This window comes from Mercenaria mercenaria, chromosome 12 (genome assembly GCF_021730395.1).
Source record: "Mercenaria mercenaria strain notata chromosome 12, MADL_Memer_1, whole genome shotgun sequence".
Lineage (NCBI taxonomy): Eukaryota > Metazoa > Mollusca > Bivalvia > Venerida > Veneridae > Mercenaria > Mercenaria mercenaria.
In genome coordinates this window covers 3,313,570-3,330,839 of record NC_069372.1, presented here as the reverse complement: position 1 = coordinate 3,330,839, position 17,270 = coordinate 3,313,570, and the positions used below count along the sequence as shown (strand labels likewise).

Genomic DNA, 17,270 nt, shown 5'->3' with positions numbered 1-17,270 from the left:
ATTTTGACCGTGGGTTAGAAAAAGTCAGTCTTTCCTTTAGAGAACTTAAATTCCGAAATATGCGAGAATGTTCGAGTATAGCCGATAACAAAAATACTTACACACATCTACAAAATGCCTAAAAAGGACCATTTTTTTTTTCACCTGGAAAACTGAAGTTAATATGAAAGGATAACTATATCAATACAGATTACTAAATTGTTTGCAATGGTGTCAAAGAGCAAGTAATAAACTATTTAAAGGCGAGTGTTTTGGAAATAATATTTTACTGAACTATTCATCCTTTATTCTTAAGAAAAACAAATGCTTAATTTTCCTTGAAAAAAAATAGTCGGAGTTAGTTTATACATTTAAAATGTATGGCGCGAAATATCACGTAGACGAAGGGAAAGAAGAGAAAAGGGAAAGAAAATGTGTTGTTTTTTTTTCGAAAAAGGCAATATTAGGACCTCATTCAAAGTATATGCGGCTGCTGCTTCATACGATCCCGACATAATTCATATTTATAGTATAGATAGATTGACATAAAATATATGCAAACTTAAATGACCATTTTTTTTTAGATAACAGTCCTCCTTTCCTTATGTGGACAATTTATGGTCAGTTTATGTTCTTTAAGCTGAACTCTATTCAAATATGTGCCATACCACAAAGATAAGAAAACTGAATTTCGTAACTGACAATTATTTTTAAGTCAGTGAACTAATAGTTTCATCCACCATATTGTGATAACGCTACGATCTGACACCATGACGACTCGTGTTTTTCTTGTGTGCTTGGCAATTTTTGCTGGAGGTAAGACAGTGTTGTGCATTTAATGATGTGATTTATTTACCTTTCTTTTTGTGTTTTATTCGCTCTTAATTATATAAATAAATAGATAAATAAAGACATATTAGAATCGAAATAATTTATTGTAAAATCGTGTATGAACACTATACACTCGTGCGGTTATACGTGGTTCAATTGCACTCTCGTGAAATTATATTATTACGCTCAACGTATAACCACCCATCGTATATAAACAGTGTTAAAACACGAGTTTGCTTTAAATTATTTCATAATTTTACTATGATTACAGATTAGTAATATTTTTGTCTGTAGTACTTTTTCAATCACGAAAATACAACATTTCTATTTAAGCGCGATATAACGAACTTCAGTATTTAATTAAGAATATTTCTTATTTCTATACTTCCTTTTGAAAATTTCTGTAAAATTCTGAATTATTGTGTTTTGATCTATGAAGTAGTCATATACGGTTCTGATATAGATGAAAAAGTCAGACATGAAGACACGCATTTGAAATAACAAACTTAGCTAAGAAATTACGTAAGATTTTATTGGCGTTTGTGAAACCTTCCCAGGGTCATGCAAACGACGCATCAAATAAGTGTGATGAACAGTTGTGACATGTTCCTTCAATATCTCTTGATGTAAGTCAAAATTAGCTTTGCATTGACCTCTCTCACTTATGTTCTAATGGTCCTGCATCATATTTTCAAGGTCAAAAGGTCATGGTCGGATGAGCAACTTAGTTCTACCATGACTCTCTTTGAAATTGCATAGAGTGTAACGCATTTTTTGGTACCAAAACTCGGCTGACTTTTGGTAGTGACTACCAAAATGTGTTGCTACCATTTTGAGGTGCAACAACGCACTATCTCTTAAACGCCGACACGTGAACCATCAAAAAGTTCCAGTTATGGTCAAAGCAGTCTATCATTTCAACGTAATTTTAACTTATGAAATGCTATTTTTTTAGCGGTACAATGTCAAGTTCCCACTAAGGATCCCTATTCGGAATTTATCTGTCATCGTTTGGAGAACGAAGTTTGCACCAGCCACAAAGTTGATGAAAGATGTGGAAGCGATAATGTCACGTACAGAAATGGGTAAATATTTTGAAGAAAAGTTTGTACATTATACATTCAAAAAGGGGTATAATTTATATGTAAAGGAACCAAATTACTTATGTAATTTTCTAGCATTAAGACAGTATATTACTATTAACAGCAGTGCTTAGTTGTCTAGGAAGCGGTCTAAAGAGTGAGTAATTCAAGCATGCAATTCAAGTTTGTTATTCAAACATATGGATCACATATTTGTATTTTGAAGTTAGTAGGCCTTTTGTAATATATATATATATATATTGTAAATTTTGAAGCGTTTTCCTTCGAAATGCAAAAACAAGTGATTGAAAATCAACGTATCCCACAAGTTTTCCCGACCATTCAGAACCGAGTCTCATTTCTTTTGTCATTTCTCAATAAGCAGTTTGTGCGTTCAAGTTAGCGTCTTTTTTCCAGCTATTCTACATTCATATAAAAGAGTTGTAAACTTGTAGTAGTGAGCACAATGCCCATCCTTATAGAGCTACCTCACAGGACTATCACGCCGTAGACATGCAACACCAAAAAAAAATTGAAAAAAAGGACATATACGAGAAATACTTTTAACCCGTACCCTGCTAAATTTCTATAAGGAACTTGTCCATCTTTCAATTTTGAAAGTATCATTAACTGTTAGAAGGGGTGCCTACGAAAAATGATACTGACTGAATGGAGAACAGTGTAGACCATGATCAGACTTCACGGAGGAGCAGGCTGATCTTGGTTTGCACTGGTCGCAAAGGCAGAATCATTTGCCGCAAGCAGGCTAGGGGTTAATGTATCCGGTAACTATAGCTTAAAGTCCATTGGCGGGGCGTGGTTTCGCGACGGTCCACTGCATTATTGTGCAGGATATGTAGTATATTCGGCAACCTGATTTCTTATTCACTGGCCATCTACCTAAGTAACCATCGTAGCTCTACCTATTACAGGCCCGCCCGCTTAGCTCAGTAGGTAGAGCGTTGGTCTACGGATCGCGGGGTCCTGAGTTCGATCCTCGGGCGGGGCGTATGTTCTCCGTGACTATTTATTTCAGACGACATTGTGTCTGAAATCATTAGTCCTCCCACCTCTGATTCATTTTGGGAAGTTGGCAGTTACTTGCAGAGAACAGGTTTGTACTGGTACAGAATCCAGGAACACTGGTTAGGTTAACTGCCCGCCGTTAAATGACTGAAATACTGTTAAAAAATGGGTTTGAAAACAAACAAACAAACTACTAATAAATTTTGATAATGTGGCAGTTGACCTCAATACAATCGACACTGTTTATTTTCCAATACAGGTAAATCCAATAATTGCTTTACAATAGATCTGTGACGGATTATCTTTGAACACCCCTGGACTTATTGGACTCAACTGCCACATTATCAAAGCTTATTAGTACCTATTACAGCTCGTTGACATGGGTCAACCGTGTTGTTGTACTTATATAATAGACTGACCTGGTTTATAGGTTGGTCAGGACTACGATATGTTTTGTATTTTGCCATCGAAATATTTCTATAAAATGCTTCTTCCCCATTTGTTTGGATCCGTCCATGTTTACAAACACGTTTATTTATTTTATGGACTGTAACAAAACGCGATAACTGTAGCCTTTATTTACTAATACCGGAACAACCAATAACAAATCCAGGGAATCAAGTTGGCACGTTATAAACAGCTTATATCGCAAAACCGGTGTAAGTAGGGGCGTGATCTAGTTGTTAACACGTACTGTATGATTTATAAGCTTACTGTGCTGGTTCAAATACAGGATGAGCTACTTTTTTATTTTTCCAGTATGTTATTTTTTACCTGGATAAGAAATATATTTTATACTATTTGTATCATGATTTCATCGTGCATTTATACATGTACAGAGTACTTATTGACATTTTTAGAAGATCTCATAACAGAACAGATATTGAATCTATTAACATTGCAAAATGGATACAAAAACTCTTGCAAGGAAAATAAAGACGATATAAAAAGAACCTGCAAAAATAGAATAAAAAAAAGGCTAAAATATAATAGCGCTCTTTATTGGTCGCAACAAAAAAAAATGACGTGATCACACGTTAACGTGACGTCATTCTCGCGTAAGAATGTTTTAATAGAGAAAATCATATAAGAAGTTTTCATGTGATTTGTATACAATATTTTAAGGTGCGAGCTAGGCAAAGCATACTGTGCCAATGACCACATCCATCAGGCACACAAAGGTCCATGTACAAATGATCCGCATGCTACCAGAAGTACAGAGGAAGTTAAACATGCCAGTGAAGTAGGTTTTAGATAGTTTGTCTGATTTACATTTTCCCATGAAGATTTAGTGTCACCTCTTTTAAGTTCTAGCCTGTTCCATCCAGTTCTACCCTGTTCCATCCAGTTCGAGCATGTTCTATTCAGTTCGAGTCTGTTTTCTTGTCACTTATATGCAAATTCTAACATACAGACGGAGGCGCAAGGGGGTGTGGGCTCTGGGGCCTTTTTCAGCTAAGTCTGAGATTGTGTTTGGGAACTATATATTATGCTTTACCCCAAAACTTTACCCTAACTTAACTGCAACGGAAATATAGGAAAAGCTTAAGAGTAAGCCTGCTTTAAGAAAATAGAGATCTAATTGTAAACTATTTTGTTTATAGTATATAGCAATGGTATGAACGGGTTTTAGGGATAATTCCAATTTTTTCTTGAAATATTTTGAATAAAATGCCGGACACCATATTTAAGACTAGTCCAACTTTTGACGTAATTATCACTTTCATTTCATTTCAGTTTTGGACGGACCGTCAGGGGAGGTAACTAGAGTCATGCATTGGGACTACTTTAGTCTTTACTGATATTTATTGTGACTACTTTCAGATTATGCACGAGTTCGAATGCATTTATCTGAGTCATCGTTCCTGCGAACCAGCTGTAAACGAGAAAGTGTGTGGCACAGACGGATATACGTACCCGTCATTGTATGTTCATCGTGTATTTTTCCAATGTATTTCTAAAAGTTATCCTTTCATTAGTCGCTAATAAACTGTACCGAATGATTTCTCATCCAATACCTTAATTGTACGTTTAAGATAACGTTACTATTTTATTTTTTAATAATTTTGAATAACTTTTTCAATAAGAAGTCAGCAAAAATTTGCGCACAGAAATGGCTTCATGAGTTACAATTCAAGGCTACTAACAGTTTATAAAGAGTTCTCCATATTTAAAATTTGTTTTGTGTTTCAGTTGTGAATACCAGAAAGCGAAGTGCACACACATGGACCTTCACGTTGCAAAGATTGGGGACTGCACTACTAACAAATTTTACTATCCCACTATATACGCATGTTGTACCATACTAATTATATCGTATATTTGTGTGGGTTTTTTCTCCTCTCCACTCTGTTTTGTTTTGTTTTTAGGTATAAGTCACTACGTAAATTTTAGGAGTCGTTCAGCTTCCGGTAGGAGAGACCTCGGCCCTTCAGGTATACGAGGATCTACAAAACGTTCTGTCATTAAGGGTCTTCGTAGTTTTATCCCAAGTATCACAACTAAGACACCACGACTAGTGACTATTTTCACCATAAAACTTCTGAAAGTCATTCTATCAGCAAGTAAATACAGCTTATTCAAGTTTTAGGTGGAAAATTTAGGCCCTTCCTGAATAAATGTGTTTTCGCAACTTCATCTGCAAACTTATACAGTCAATCTCTTTTCAGCATAGTTTTAAGAATATAGAGGAATACCTTACACTGTAGAAACAAAATGTGATTGAAATTTTAACTAAATACACTGATTTATGTACATATTGCTACTTTGTTTCTATGGCATGTTAAAACATTAAACACATTGTCTTGGCCTTATATAATTATGTCACAATCAGTTTGCAACTTGATACATGTACGTGTTATTTCTCATTTTCTTCATGCAAAGCATGTATAATTACCATCATGGAAATACAAAAGAATACAGTTATTTTGTGGTGCCTCTTTAATGGTGTGTCAAATAGCTGGGTTGATTTCTGCCTCAATCATACTGATTAAAGGTAGATAGTTACCTTTCTGAGGCTAGATTTAATTTCTAGTTGAGACTTTCGAATCCATCTCGGACTCTTCCTTAGGACTGTGATGTCACGTGACGATGGTGGTCAAGTGACGCAACCTTCCGATAGACTGGCTGTATTATTGTTCACATCACAAAACAAAAAGTGTTTAAAAAGCATGGATTGCAAACATACCACAAACAATTTAACCCAATATGATCAAAATGAGTACATTCTTAAGACCCTAACTCGGCTGAAAAACAATATGGTGTAATATACAAGATCAAATATGACGGTTGTGAATCTGAGTAGATCCATAATGGAGAGACTGCCAGGAATTCAAGGGTATGGATAAATAAACACACGAGTATAAAAAGAAGCCGTTTAACATCAGTGGGCAAACATTGGATAACATCCGGGTTGTCGGTCGTGAAGAATATACAGTGAGACGTAAGATCAAGGATTGAAATCATGAAGGGGGCCCCAATCTGAACGAAAGGTCGTGTCACGTGACATCACAGTCCCGAGGAAGACTCCAAGATGGAGTCGAAAGTCTCGACTAGAAATTAAATCAAGCCTCAGATAGGTAACTATGTACGTTAGTTATTCAAACGTGTTAAGTATTCTTAGACTAATACGATTTATAGCATTCATCTGGACAATACGAATTACTGTTTGGTCCACCTTCCGTGATTCTAAAGAACCCCACAAATGGCAGTAGGAGCTTTTTAAAGTTTCAAAATATCTTGATTAGTTTTGAATCTATAATGAAAAATGTTTTGTCGGGGGAAAAGGAGATTAAAACAAAGGTCAAGTTAAAAATAGACATTTTTTTGCCACAAAAAAAATCAGGAGTTCAATATTTGAAGTTAGAATTAATATACATGTACATCAAAGTTTCTATTTTATTTCGACGATTTGCCGGGGTTAGAAAACATAACATTGTTTTATTTCATGTAATTTTATTGAAACATAAAGATAAAATCGTTATAATAAATGTAGATAGCTGCAACACGTGTTAAAATGTATTAAATTTGCATACTTCACTATGCTTATGAAGGACGAAAATCTGAAAGAGAAGAAAAAAGTGGTATCTAGAATTGCATGGCGAAGAAAATCACAATCTAACATGGCTCGATCTTTGATTGTCAGGTCTAAACAAAGAATTTGAGCTTTGTATATTCTGCGATAAACAACGGTTGACGCGCGGACCGGTAAGAGAGTATCATGACGTCAATTATTTACCAAAATATTTCAATGACCATGTAAATATGAAAACAATCAAGGCCTTCTTGTGCTTTGTCGTCTAATTTACAACGATTCATCGTTCAGATGCTTGGTTATTAAACCACTCGGGCTAATGCTCGGGATAATGCCCTCGTGGTTCAATTCCTGCGCATCTGAACTGTGAACCATGGTAAATTAGAAGACAAACCACTCTAAGGCCTTGATATTTATTAAGTAAACCATGATCAGCTGTTGAATGGGTGCACACATAGAAGTCTTACGAAACAGGAACAAACATTTTATAATTCGATTGAAAAACAAACGATAATGTATCCAAAATCGAATGTGCAATTATAAATTTAAATGATTGACTGCCGGTCGTAATGTGTTTTAGTTCTTAGATTGGGCGTTAGAGCTACTATTTCCTTGTCTTTTTGGATCTGTTTTTTCCAAAGGGTCATCTTACAAGTTTTATGTATTTTTTGTCCTTTCCGACATGGTCGTAAATCATAATTACCTCATGGATGGTAACCAGCACATCTGCAAACGCCATCGAAACAGTGCCATTCGTGACCATGTGATCCGCCGTGACCATGGTTACTGTCACCATGACAATGAGGAAGGCCATTACAATCAGCTAAGGTGGTACACACTGAAAGGAAATTGAAGTTTTTTTTTGCCAGTTTCATTCCACAGTCGGTTTTAATTCCGTTTAATATAGTCAACAGATTTTATTCTACATTCTAACACGACCCGATTTGTTTGAAATCAACAAAAATCAGGCAAATATTTGATGGATATCGCCAAGGACGTACATAATAGTCCTTGATAACGTGTTAGAATCGAAACAATATATCTCAAACAGTGATTTGTGCGTGAATAAAATTATTGTTTTGTCGTTTAGAAGCGTATTATTATATTACCAGGGCTGCGCCTTCGTGATATAATTTCTTCGCATCTAAAATCTAAACTCCAAACTCCAGACAAATCACTGTTTGGGATATATCATTTCTTAAACAAAATATATTTCCTGAGCCGACAAGAAATATTAGTAAATCAAGACTCCGCCAATTTTGATGTGTGTACGCGCGTTCAGGTGTACATAATGTCTTTTTCGACAATTTTTCAGTCATATATAAACGACGGTGTTTACTTGTAGCAGTGAGCACAATGCCCAATTTTATAGTGCTGCCTCACTGGAATAATACGCCGTAGATACGTGACATGATACCCCACCCAGTCACATTATACTGACACCAGGCTGATCAGTCATAGCACTATTCTCTTAACGCTGACCGCCAAGCGAGGAAGCTACTAGTACCATGTTTTACGTCTTTGGTATGGCGCGGCCAGGGAGCAAACCCACGACCTCCCGCACTCGAAGCGGGCGCTCTACCACTACCGAGGTGGTCCGCCAATTATTTTGATAGCAAAATTTCTAAAATAAAGATATAAACATTTCATGGGAGACGACTTGTGCATACCTTATCTTTTATAGATAATAACAGAAATAGTAACTTTTGTGTCGGCTGTATCTAACGGTTTCATGGTTTATTCGCGGTGTTAAGAATTCGCGAAACGTATATTTTGTGTTTAGGTACATTTCGCGAATACTTTTAATTCGCGAGTGGCAATATTTGCGAATATTCGAGAAATAAAACTCTCACGAAAATTACTCAATATACAGTATGTATACAGTGATCTGTGACAGAGATATTACTGGTGAGAAATGAACAAAAATGTCTTTAACAGTCTGAAAAACAATCAAAATTTCCCTAGAATTATATATGATACGATTTTACAATATCGTTTTAGTAACTCCTAACAGATTTTTGAAAATAAAGTTAGCAATGATCACCTCTATCTCCAGTTGTACCGGATGTAGCCTGTTGAAGGCACGTGCATTCCCCTCTCTCACATATAATTGTAGCGTTGTTGTCACACAATGTCAAGGTGCATTCGTCTGCAGACGTGCACATCTCGGTGGAAACATAAGCTGAGTAGAAAAAGAACGCAATATCGTATGAAGAAAACATTATCAATTTCACTTTAATTATAAACAACAATAATTTAACCTTATTTCATGTATAAGGATGATACAAGCTCGCTTTATTTATAGAATGACATAATATATCATAGAAAACGCTTGCCGTTCAATAGTCAAAAGCCATTATGTAAGTGTTTCATTACATAACATCAGAAAATAAGTCTAGAATTTTGGCTATGGCCTAGGAACCTGTGTTGCACTACAGACCGGTCAACAACACAAACTATGAACCGACAGGTGATATAAGGAGTCATGTAATAGATCTAAATAGATAGCATAACATTTCATAATCATGGGCGATAAGCTGCACATTTAAAACTAGAAAGGCTCAATTTATGAAGGAAAAGTTAAATATTTTTTTAAAATAAACAAAATCACAGAAAACAATGTCAAAATTTTAATAATTTTAGGATATCTTAAATCATGTTTTTCTAAAACAAAAAAAGATATACGGCTATGAAATCATAATTATAACAATGATTTCAACCAAAATTATGGACACCCTAGTGTTAGATCCACCTAACCCTTAGCCTGTTGACGCCAAGTGATTCTGCCTTTACGACCAGTGCAAACCAAGATCATCCTGCACATCCATGCAGTCTGATCATGGTCTGCACTGTTCGCCATTCAGTCAGTATTTTTTTGGTAAGCATCCCTTTTAACAGTTTATGGTACTGTCCAAATTGAAAGATGGACAAGTTCATAATAGAAATTTGGCAGGGTAAGGCCTAATTTGTAACAAGCTTATTCATGAATTTCTGCTTTGCTACTCAAGATCTATATATGTTATTACACATCTATGAATTTATTAACGATTTACTTTAATAGAGGAAAAACTCTTACCTGCAAGAGCGCACAAAACTGCAACAAAAAGTTTCATCTTTAATGTTTAGTTTCTTTAGAAAGAAATCGAAATTTTCTTATGACCAGCGGACTGATTTTCGGTGATTTTTATACGTTTCTCCATCAAAGAATTGTCACGACATTGCGCCAGACAGATTGAAAGTTTTCCAAGTATTACCGGTTATTACCTCGCCTCTTACTGAGTCTTACCGTGCTTCATGGCCTCATTACTGCGGCTTACTACTACTTACTCAACAACTCTTGTAATGGCAGTTTATGATACGTGAGTGGTATATTTCGTGAAATCTAATTATTTAAAATAAGATTTGTTGACTTACATGACTGAACAATGTTAATCGTTTTAGTAGCTTCGAGTGAATTAAATACAAACAAGAACTTTAATGTACATAATTTTGTTTTGTTTGAGTTTCCGACAACTTGTGGCATTTCAGCTTTTAATTTAAGAGCCGACCTTTCCATTGAGGTATAATTTCAGGCACAAGAGGGGAGGGATCTTTCATTGGAACATTCGATCATCTGACAGCAAGCTGGATGGCTTCCTTACAACTCGACTCTTCGCGACAAGACTTGTATTCACAGTGATTTATCATGAAGTAACCGGATTCGATACGCACAGCTGAAAACTTAACTTAAATCCGGCAAACATAGATTTTTGAAAGCCTAAAATGGGTGCTTCGTTCATTAAAGAAGAAATTTTCGACTCGTTTATGCAGTATTCATAATTGGTGAAGCAGAGTGACTGAACAACAGTAGAATTTGGTCAAATTTCTTTTTTTTCTTCTTTTTTTTGTTTTGCTGTTGAAAATTAATAAACTGAAAACATGATATTGTGCTAAATAGGCTAAATTATCATGTTACACAATTTGACGTCTATTTCTCTTGGGGTTGGCGCATTCTTCCGACCCTCCTAGAAATCTCACCTCCAATAAACCCGCCCCTGGTCTATCATTTCAGCCGTAATGACAATCTGCAATTTCCATGCGATTACGTATCCTCCTTGAGCGATTTCGGCATTCTTCGGGCATATCAGAAAATTACTTTCCATTTCAACCGGAGAATGCCGAAATCGCACATGGAGGATACGTAACCGGACGGAAATTGCAGATTGTCATTATAGGAAATTAAATCAGAAAATAAAACTTCATTTTAGCGGCTTCAGTCTATATTCGACTAGCTGTAATGAGAGTAGATTTACTTCAAGTCTGAATTCGACTAACTGTAATGAGAGTAGATTTACTTCAAGTCTGAATTCGACCAACTGTAATGAGAGTAGATTTACTTCAAGTCTGAATTCGACTAACTGTAAGGAAAGTAGATTTACTTCAAGTCTAAATTCGACTAACTGTAAGGAAAGTAGATTTACTTCAAGTCTCATATATATGTTGTCTTAAGACGTAGATCTTCACATATGCATGTATAATATGTTTATGAGTGCTCTTTTGGTTTTGCAAATAAGCTTTGACATCACATTGTTTCCTTACGAATTTTTTTTTGTTCTTTCTATTATCATATAATGGCTATATTATACAGAATTATAATGTTGACCGCTTTTTTTGGTTGGAATGGGTGCTTCTAAAATTAGCATGTTCTTTGTCTCTCGATCCTCAATGCAATTGAACTATCGCTTTCAGTGCAAATATAAAATTATGTACTTTTTTATCTATTTTATTTATTTATTCTTTTTTTTCTTTTTTGGATATGGGGAAGGTGGTGGGGTGGGATGGAAGGAGGCATAATAATCCTGACATTATTGTGGAGTCTGTCTGTATAACTAGTGGGTCCTCGATAAATCAAATAAAAACTTTAAAAAAAAACTCGTATAAACCCTTCTTGATTTTATGATGATAAGGAACATGGTACCGAAGCATTATCACTGCTCAAACTAGGTGGAATATTATCTCATTAGTCGTGATTTTTCTCCACCTTATCTGTCTGTCATATTCCCATGTGTCGCTATGCTTACGCAAATACGAACAGAAGTGTCATCAGATTTGATAAAGAAACATGTTCAAGATCGTGTGCTTATTTGTTATTGTGGGTGAGTTTAATTTAATTTTATTTCTTCCAAACCGCTCTTACAGTAAGTTCTTATTGCATAAACACACTAAATAGATGGTGTTCTTTATTCTGTATAAAATTTACAAACGTCCAATGGCTGCAACACACATCATGATCCATTTTTAATCCCCCGCCACGAGTGTCGGGGGGTTATAGGAATGGTCTCCGTCCGTCCGTAACAACTGTGTCCGCTCCATATAACTTAAACCCCTTGAAGGCTTTTCATGAAACTTGAGTCAAATGATCACCTCATCAAGACGATGTGCAGAACTCATAATTCAGCCATGTCGGCTCAATGTCAAGGTCACAACTCAAGGTCAAAGGTTTGAGCCTTCCATTTTTTGTCCGCTCTGTATCTCCTAAACCCCTTGAAGGATTTTCATGAAACTTGGGTCAAATGATCACCTCATCAAGACGATGTGTAGAACTTATGAGTCAGCCATGTCGGCTCAAGGTCAATGTCACAACTCAAGGTCAAATGTTTGAGCCTTCCATTTTTTGTCCGCTCTGTATCTCCTAAACCCCTTGAAGGATTTTCATGAAACCTTGGGTCAAATGATCACCTCATCAAGACGATGTGTAGAACTTATGAGTCAGCCATGTCCTTTTTTATCAAACGAACGGGAGCTCGGGTGCTTGCCGGATTCAATGATGTATGACGTCGCAAGGACTTACTTATGACGAATGAATGACTGCCCAAATTCATAAAATCCTTAATGAAGATTAGTGCTTAAAAGAAAGTCATTCGATCATTTTGTCTCTTCTATTTTTTTTTTTGAAAGAATCGATGACTGGTTGTAAGTCGGATGGTCATACACAGCTCAGGGCCGACTAAAATAAAAAGTTTCCCGAGAGACCGGTATCTCCTTACCCCGAATCAACAACCCGTGAAAGATTCTTATAGTACGCTCTAGTTTTGTCAATGCCAACTCTCAGGATACATATTTTAAAAGTCTTATGCGTTAATTTTCCATCCTGATGAATGTGGTATATTTTGATATAGTTTTTTTTTTTTAATGCAGGAATCGCTCTGTCGGAAAAACCGGAGTATGGAACACAGCATTGCCAAAATATCCTGGCAACAGATTGTAGTGGATATTCACCTGAACCCGTGTGTGCCTTCGATGGTCATAAACACGTGACCTACCAAAACAGGTATTCAGTTTAGGCATTTAAATTTGAACCATTAATCTTCCGATTATAATTTGAAATTTCTATAAATTAATTGTATAGTATGATGTTCTTTCCCGCTAGATGGTGAAGTCATCAATCTTATCAAAATAAATTTGGCCACCACTGGACAAAATCAAACAAAAGCCATTTGCGGTAAAGCAAAATCGGTATTTGAATACTGAAACAAACATGTATGCTTTAGCCTGCTGCCGGCAAGTGATTCTGCCTTTGCGACTAGTGCAGACCAAGATCAGCCTGCATGCACTGTTCGCTATTCAGTCAGTAAATTTTCAGTGAACACCCCTTCGAATAATAAATGGTATTGCCCAAATTGAATGATGGACCAGTCCATTTTAGAAATTTAGCAGGCTAATGGTTAAAGTTTATTTTTATATTTTCAGTTGCGAGTTTGCGAAAGGAATCTGTTCACATCATGGCCACAGTCTCCACGCAGAGAACCTAGGCCCGTGCAACTCCACTACTACACCGTAAACATTTAAATTCTGATTGTAACATGTGACAGAGAATAAAATATCCAAGTTGCATAAATTTCAATAATTGTTTTTTTACTAATATTTCACAAATAATGACGTCATGATAGCCGCGTTCGTGGTAATTCATGCGGAAGTTTGGGGTTCAAATGTTTATTCATGTTGAACAATTCTCCTCTTTGGCGATCTTATCGGTACATCTACGGCACATATTCTGATAAGCCACCGGACAGCGCAACTGATAAATCCTATTCCTAAACTTACATTGATTTATATAAGAAAATGATACATTTACCATAGAAAATGTCATAAATTACACATTTCTATTTATTCTATTATACCATCCCTGATATTTCCTTAAAAAACAATTCAATACCTTTACGATGGTATATTTTTCTTCAAAATAAGTAAATATTTGGTTGCTTCTAATTTCGTTTGAAAAAAGTCTCTCAAATTCAATATACAGTCGAGACTGTTTTAAGAGACCGACTTTGGGAAGCAGCGAAAAAGGTCACATATGACAGGGAGTCTCTTAAAACAGTCTCACTTAACAGGATGACGCTGGTTTCATATATTTTTCCAATTAAAGTACATGAATATCGGATACTTATATATTGGCCTCTTTTAAGGTAGGAGTGGAAAATGATTAAATACTATTTCTTTTATTGCATATTGATAAAATATAAATTTCAAATAATTTGCATCATTCGTATGATGTTGATAAAACAAATTTAAGCTCATGATCTGGTAAGAAAATAAAGGGGAGCAGTAAAATATAAATGTTCCATTTAAACTATTTACACACTGAGGTTTATTGATATTTATATTTTTGTGTACTAATTGTTCATTGACATTTATTCGATTATTGACTGCATCTTTAATCTGTGTTTACTCCGTCGTTTCCTGTTAAATACCGCCATATTTTTGTTTCACCAGGAATAAAGTTAATTTATGCACCGACTCCGAATTCTTCAGCGACTTTATACGCTGGTTTTCCCTAATCGAGCAATTCAAGTGCCTTAACACGCTGTTCTAATGTCAAAACAGTTCTTTTTATGTTTTTCATCAGCCATTTTTTGTAAACAAATAAGTTCTCGTCTCAAACAACTTTACGCGAGATAAAGAACGGTAACTCTATTGTGTAAAATCTTGCGAGGGAGCGTCTCAAAGTCGCTGAAAACGGTCTAAATATCGATTCGGGAGCCTGATTTCACAGTCGCTTGTCGCGTAAGGCAGGGGGTTGCTTAATTCAGGCTCTTTTAATAGTAAATTGCGTCCGGAGCATAAAATAGGGTCGCATATGACAGGGAGTCGCTAAATTCAGGGGGTCGTTAAGGCAGTCTCGACTGTACTCACTATATATATTTGGCAGAATTACACGATAATCCTGTTTTTACTGATTATTTTGATGGAAATATCAAAGTTAAATTTCCATCCCTGATATATTTGGAAAGTTCCCGCCATGCACATTCTAGACATATATTTCATTATAAAATAAGTTATTTCTTTCTTGCTTCTAAATTAGTTTAAAAACAGAGTTTCAACGCTTTCTGTATATTGACAAAAACGTGCTAAGTTTTACGATAAGATAGAGCCGTATCGGAATAGGAATACAACAGTACATGATTGTATAATTATTTAACAGAGTTTAGCATGATTTTTAGGTGCGTTCCCTCTGACAAACATTCTTTTAAAAGTTTTTTTCTTTGTAAAGTTTTCGTGGCATTTTCCTTTCAAAATACTGAGATATGTTTTTAAAAATTCGAAAATAAAAGTGAAAGCAGCTCTGTAGTTGCATTACAGTAATAACCAAAATAATAATACAGTATATTAATTATGACTTATTTTGACAAAATGACTGGGTATTTCAGTGAATTAGTTTATTTAAACTTTATTTAATTAATTTATTTATTAAGTGTCATTTTGGTCAGGTAGCATCCTGTTTCTTGTATACATGTATATCATCGTGGCACGGGACAGCGTATTGTATTGACAAAATATTAGCATTATAAATTTTATGGTCATATGCCTTAAATCAGTGTACGCAGAAATTAAATTATGTTAATTATATTCTAAAGGGACACGTATGTTGCCATCCGAATCACGGCATGTATGAATGAAAGGTATATTATAACATCGTGACACGTGCCGATGTATGACAGAAGTATTTGAATTTAAATGCGTGATTTATGTCAAAGTAGCGGATTGTATCAGTGAATTAGAATTAAAAGAAAATTGACAAGATATTGGCTATGACTTGTAGGGTTTTTTTTATACGCACCTTGTAAACTGTTCCAATAATTAAATGGAAAATTGTAAAAAAAATCTCGCAAAGAAAGAGTTGAAATGTTCCTACATTTTTCGAAATCTAAATGGCTATAATTTTTGACAATGTAGTACTAAACTTAAATGCCTTTCAAAGAATTAATGAGATTACAAAATTGATAGCAGTTTTCTAGTGCGTGTCGTTTTACGCCAAAAAGATGTTTATCTCTTAATTAGATGTAATTAACAGTGGACAGATGCACATGTGTTTCATAATGAATGGAGAATCGACAACTAATAATTACCACCTGTGTTCATTTGGGTCAACTTTTTAGGTTTTATTATTTTTTTCATGTTTTACCCTTTATTAAAAATAATAAGAAACAAGGAAAGAAAATAATTATCAAATTAAACTATATAATATAATTACGTATTGTCCGTAAGTATTGACCTGGCACTCATGAATATTCCGCATGTTTTCGTAAATAAATTTTCGGTGTCCGAACCTAAACAACGATACAACTATTGAAATGCTAATTATATACCATCATGTATCATGCGGACAAAGCGTTTTGCCACTAACCGCAGGGTAGTGTGTTCGAGTCATCTGTCTGACATTTTTTTATATTTTTTTTTTCTGTAAAAGACGGAAAACGTGTCACACTTATCATGATTTATCAACGAAAAACTCTACTATGGTGATCATTCTTCTACGTATACTTAAAACCGTTCTACAAAATGTCGTTTAAAATCTTCAGGACCGGGCAAACATTCATAAAATAATATAACTATAGATACAAATACAAGCACAAGGAATTATATTTTATATTTCATCGTAAAAAGCATTAAAAACGGCAAATTCTAATATGTGTCCATAACATAAAGTTTGTCAGTAATTAAGTTTTAAAGCCATTTGAAAAAGAAAATGGAAAACCCGACAGTGAAATGACCACGAAAGAACTTAAAAGAAGACTGAAATCACTAGGAATCACTACAAAAGTTACTCCGCAAAGCTACTGTTGCTTATTGATAAGTGTGTGTTAAGATGATGCAAAGATAAGGACTCTGAAAATAAGGGGAATGGTGTTGGAGATGATATATTATAAACAGATGTGCAGATATTGTATATAATGTACCTAATTCAATATTATCAAATTTCATAAGAACTCTTTGTTTTATCATAGCTGCATGCGTACATTTAAAACAGGGTATAGCCATTCATCCATACATCATAC

The 17,270-nt window shown here is 35.1% G+C and overlaps 1 protein-coding gene across 1 annotated transcript; it reads left to right on the top strand.

Moving 5' to 3' along the window:
• Nucleotides 1–638: 638 nt before the first annotated feature.
• LOC123535188 (agrin-like) lies at nucleotides 639–6,357 on the top strand. Its single transcript, XM_053518908.1, has 6 exons — nucleotides 639–795; nucleotides 1,766–1,895; nucleotides 4,044–4,161; nucleotides 4,743–4,843; nucleotides 5,112–5,244; nucleotides 6,223–6,357. Exons 1-6 carry the CDS (start codon nucleotides 750–752, stop codon nucleotides 6,355–6,357), a joined length of 663 nt encoding a protein of 220 aa, XP_053374883.1. The 5' UTR covers nucleotides 639–749.
• Nucleotides 6,358–17,270: the final 10,913 nt, after the last annotated feature.

Excerpts from the sequence above, each read along its gene's own strand:
- LOC123535188 (XM_053518908.1), top strand. The coding sequence starts at position 750 with ATGACGACTCGTGTTTTTCTTGTGTGCTTGGCAATTTTTGCTGGAG. Across the intron at positions 796-1,765 it reads CTTGGCAATTTTTGCTGGAG|CGGTACAATGTCAAGTTCCC; the intron begins GTAAGACAGTGT and ends CTATTTTTTTAG. Across the intron at positions 4,162-4,742 it reads AAGTTAAACATGCCAGTGAA|ATTATGCACGAGTTCGAATG; the intron begins GTAGGTTTTAGA and ends GACTACTTTCAG.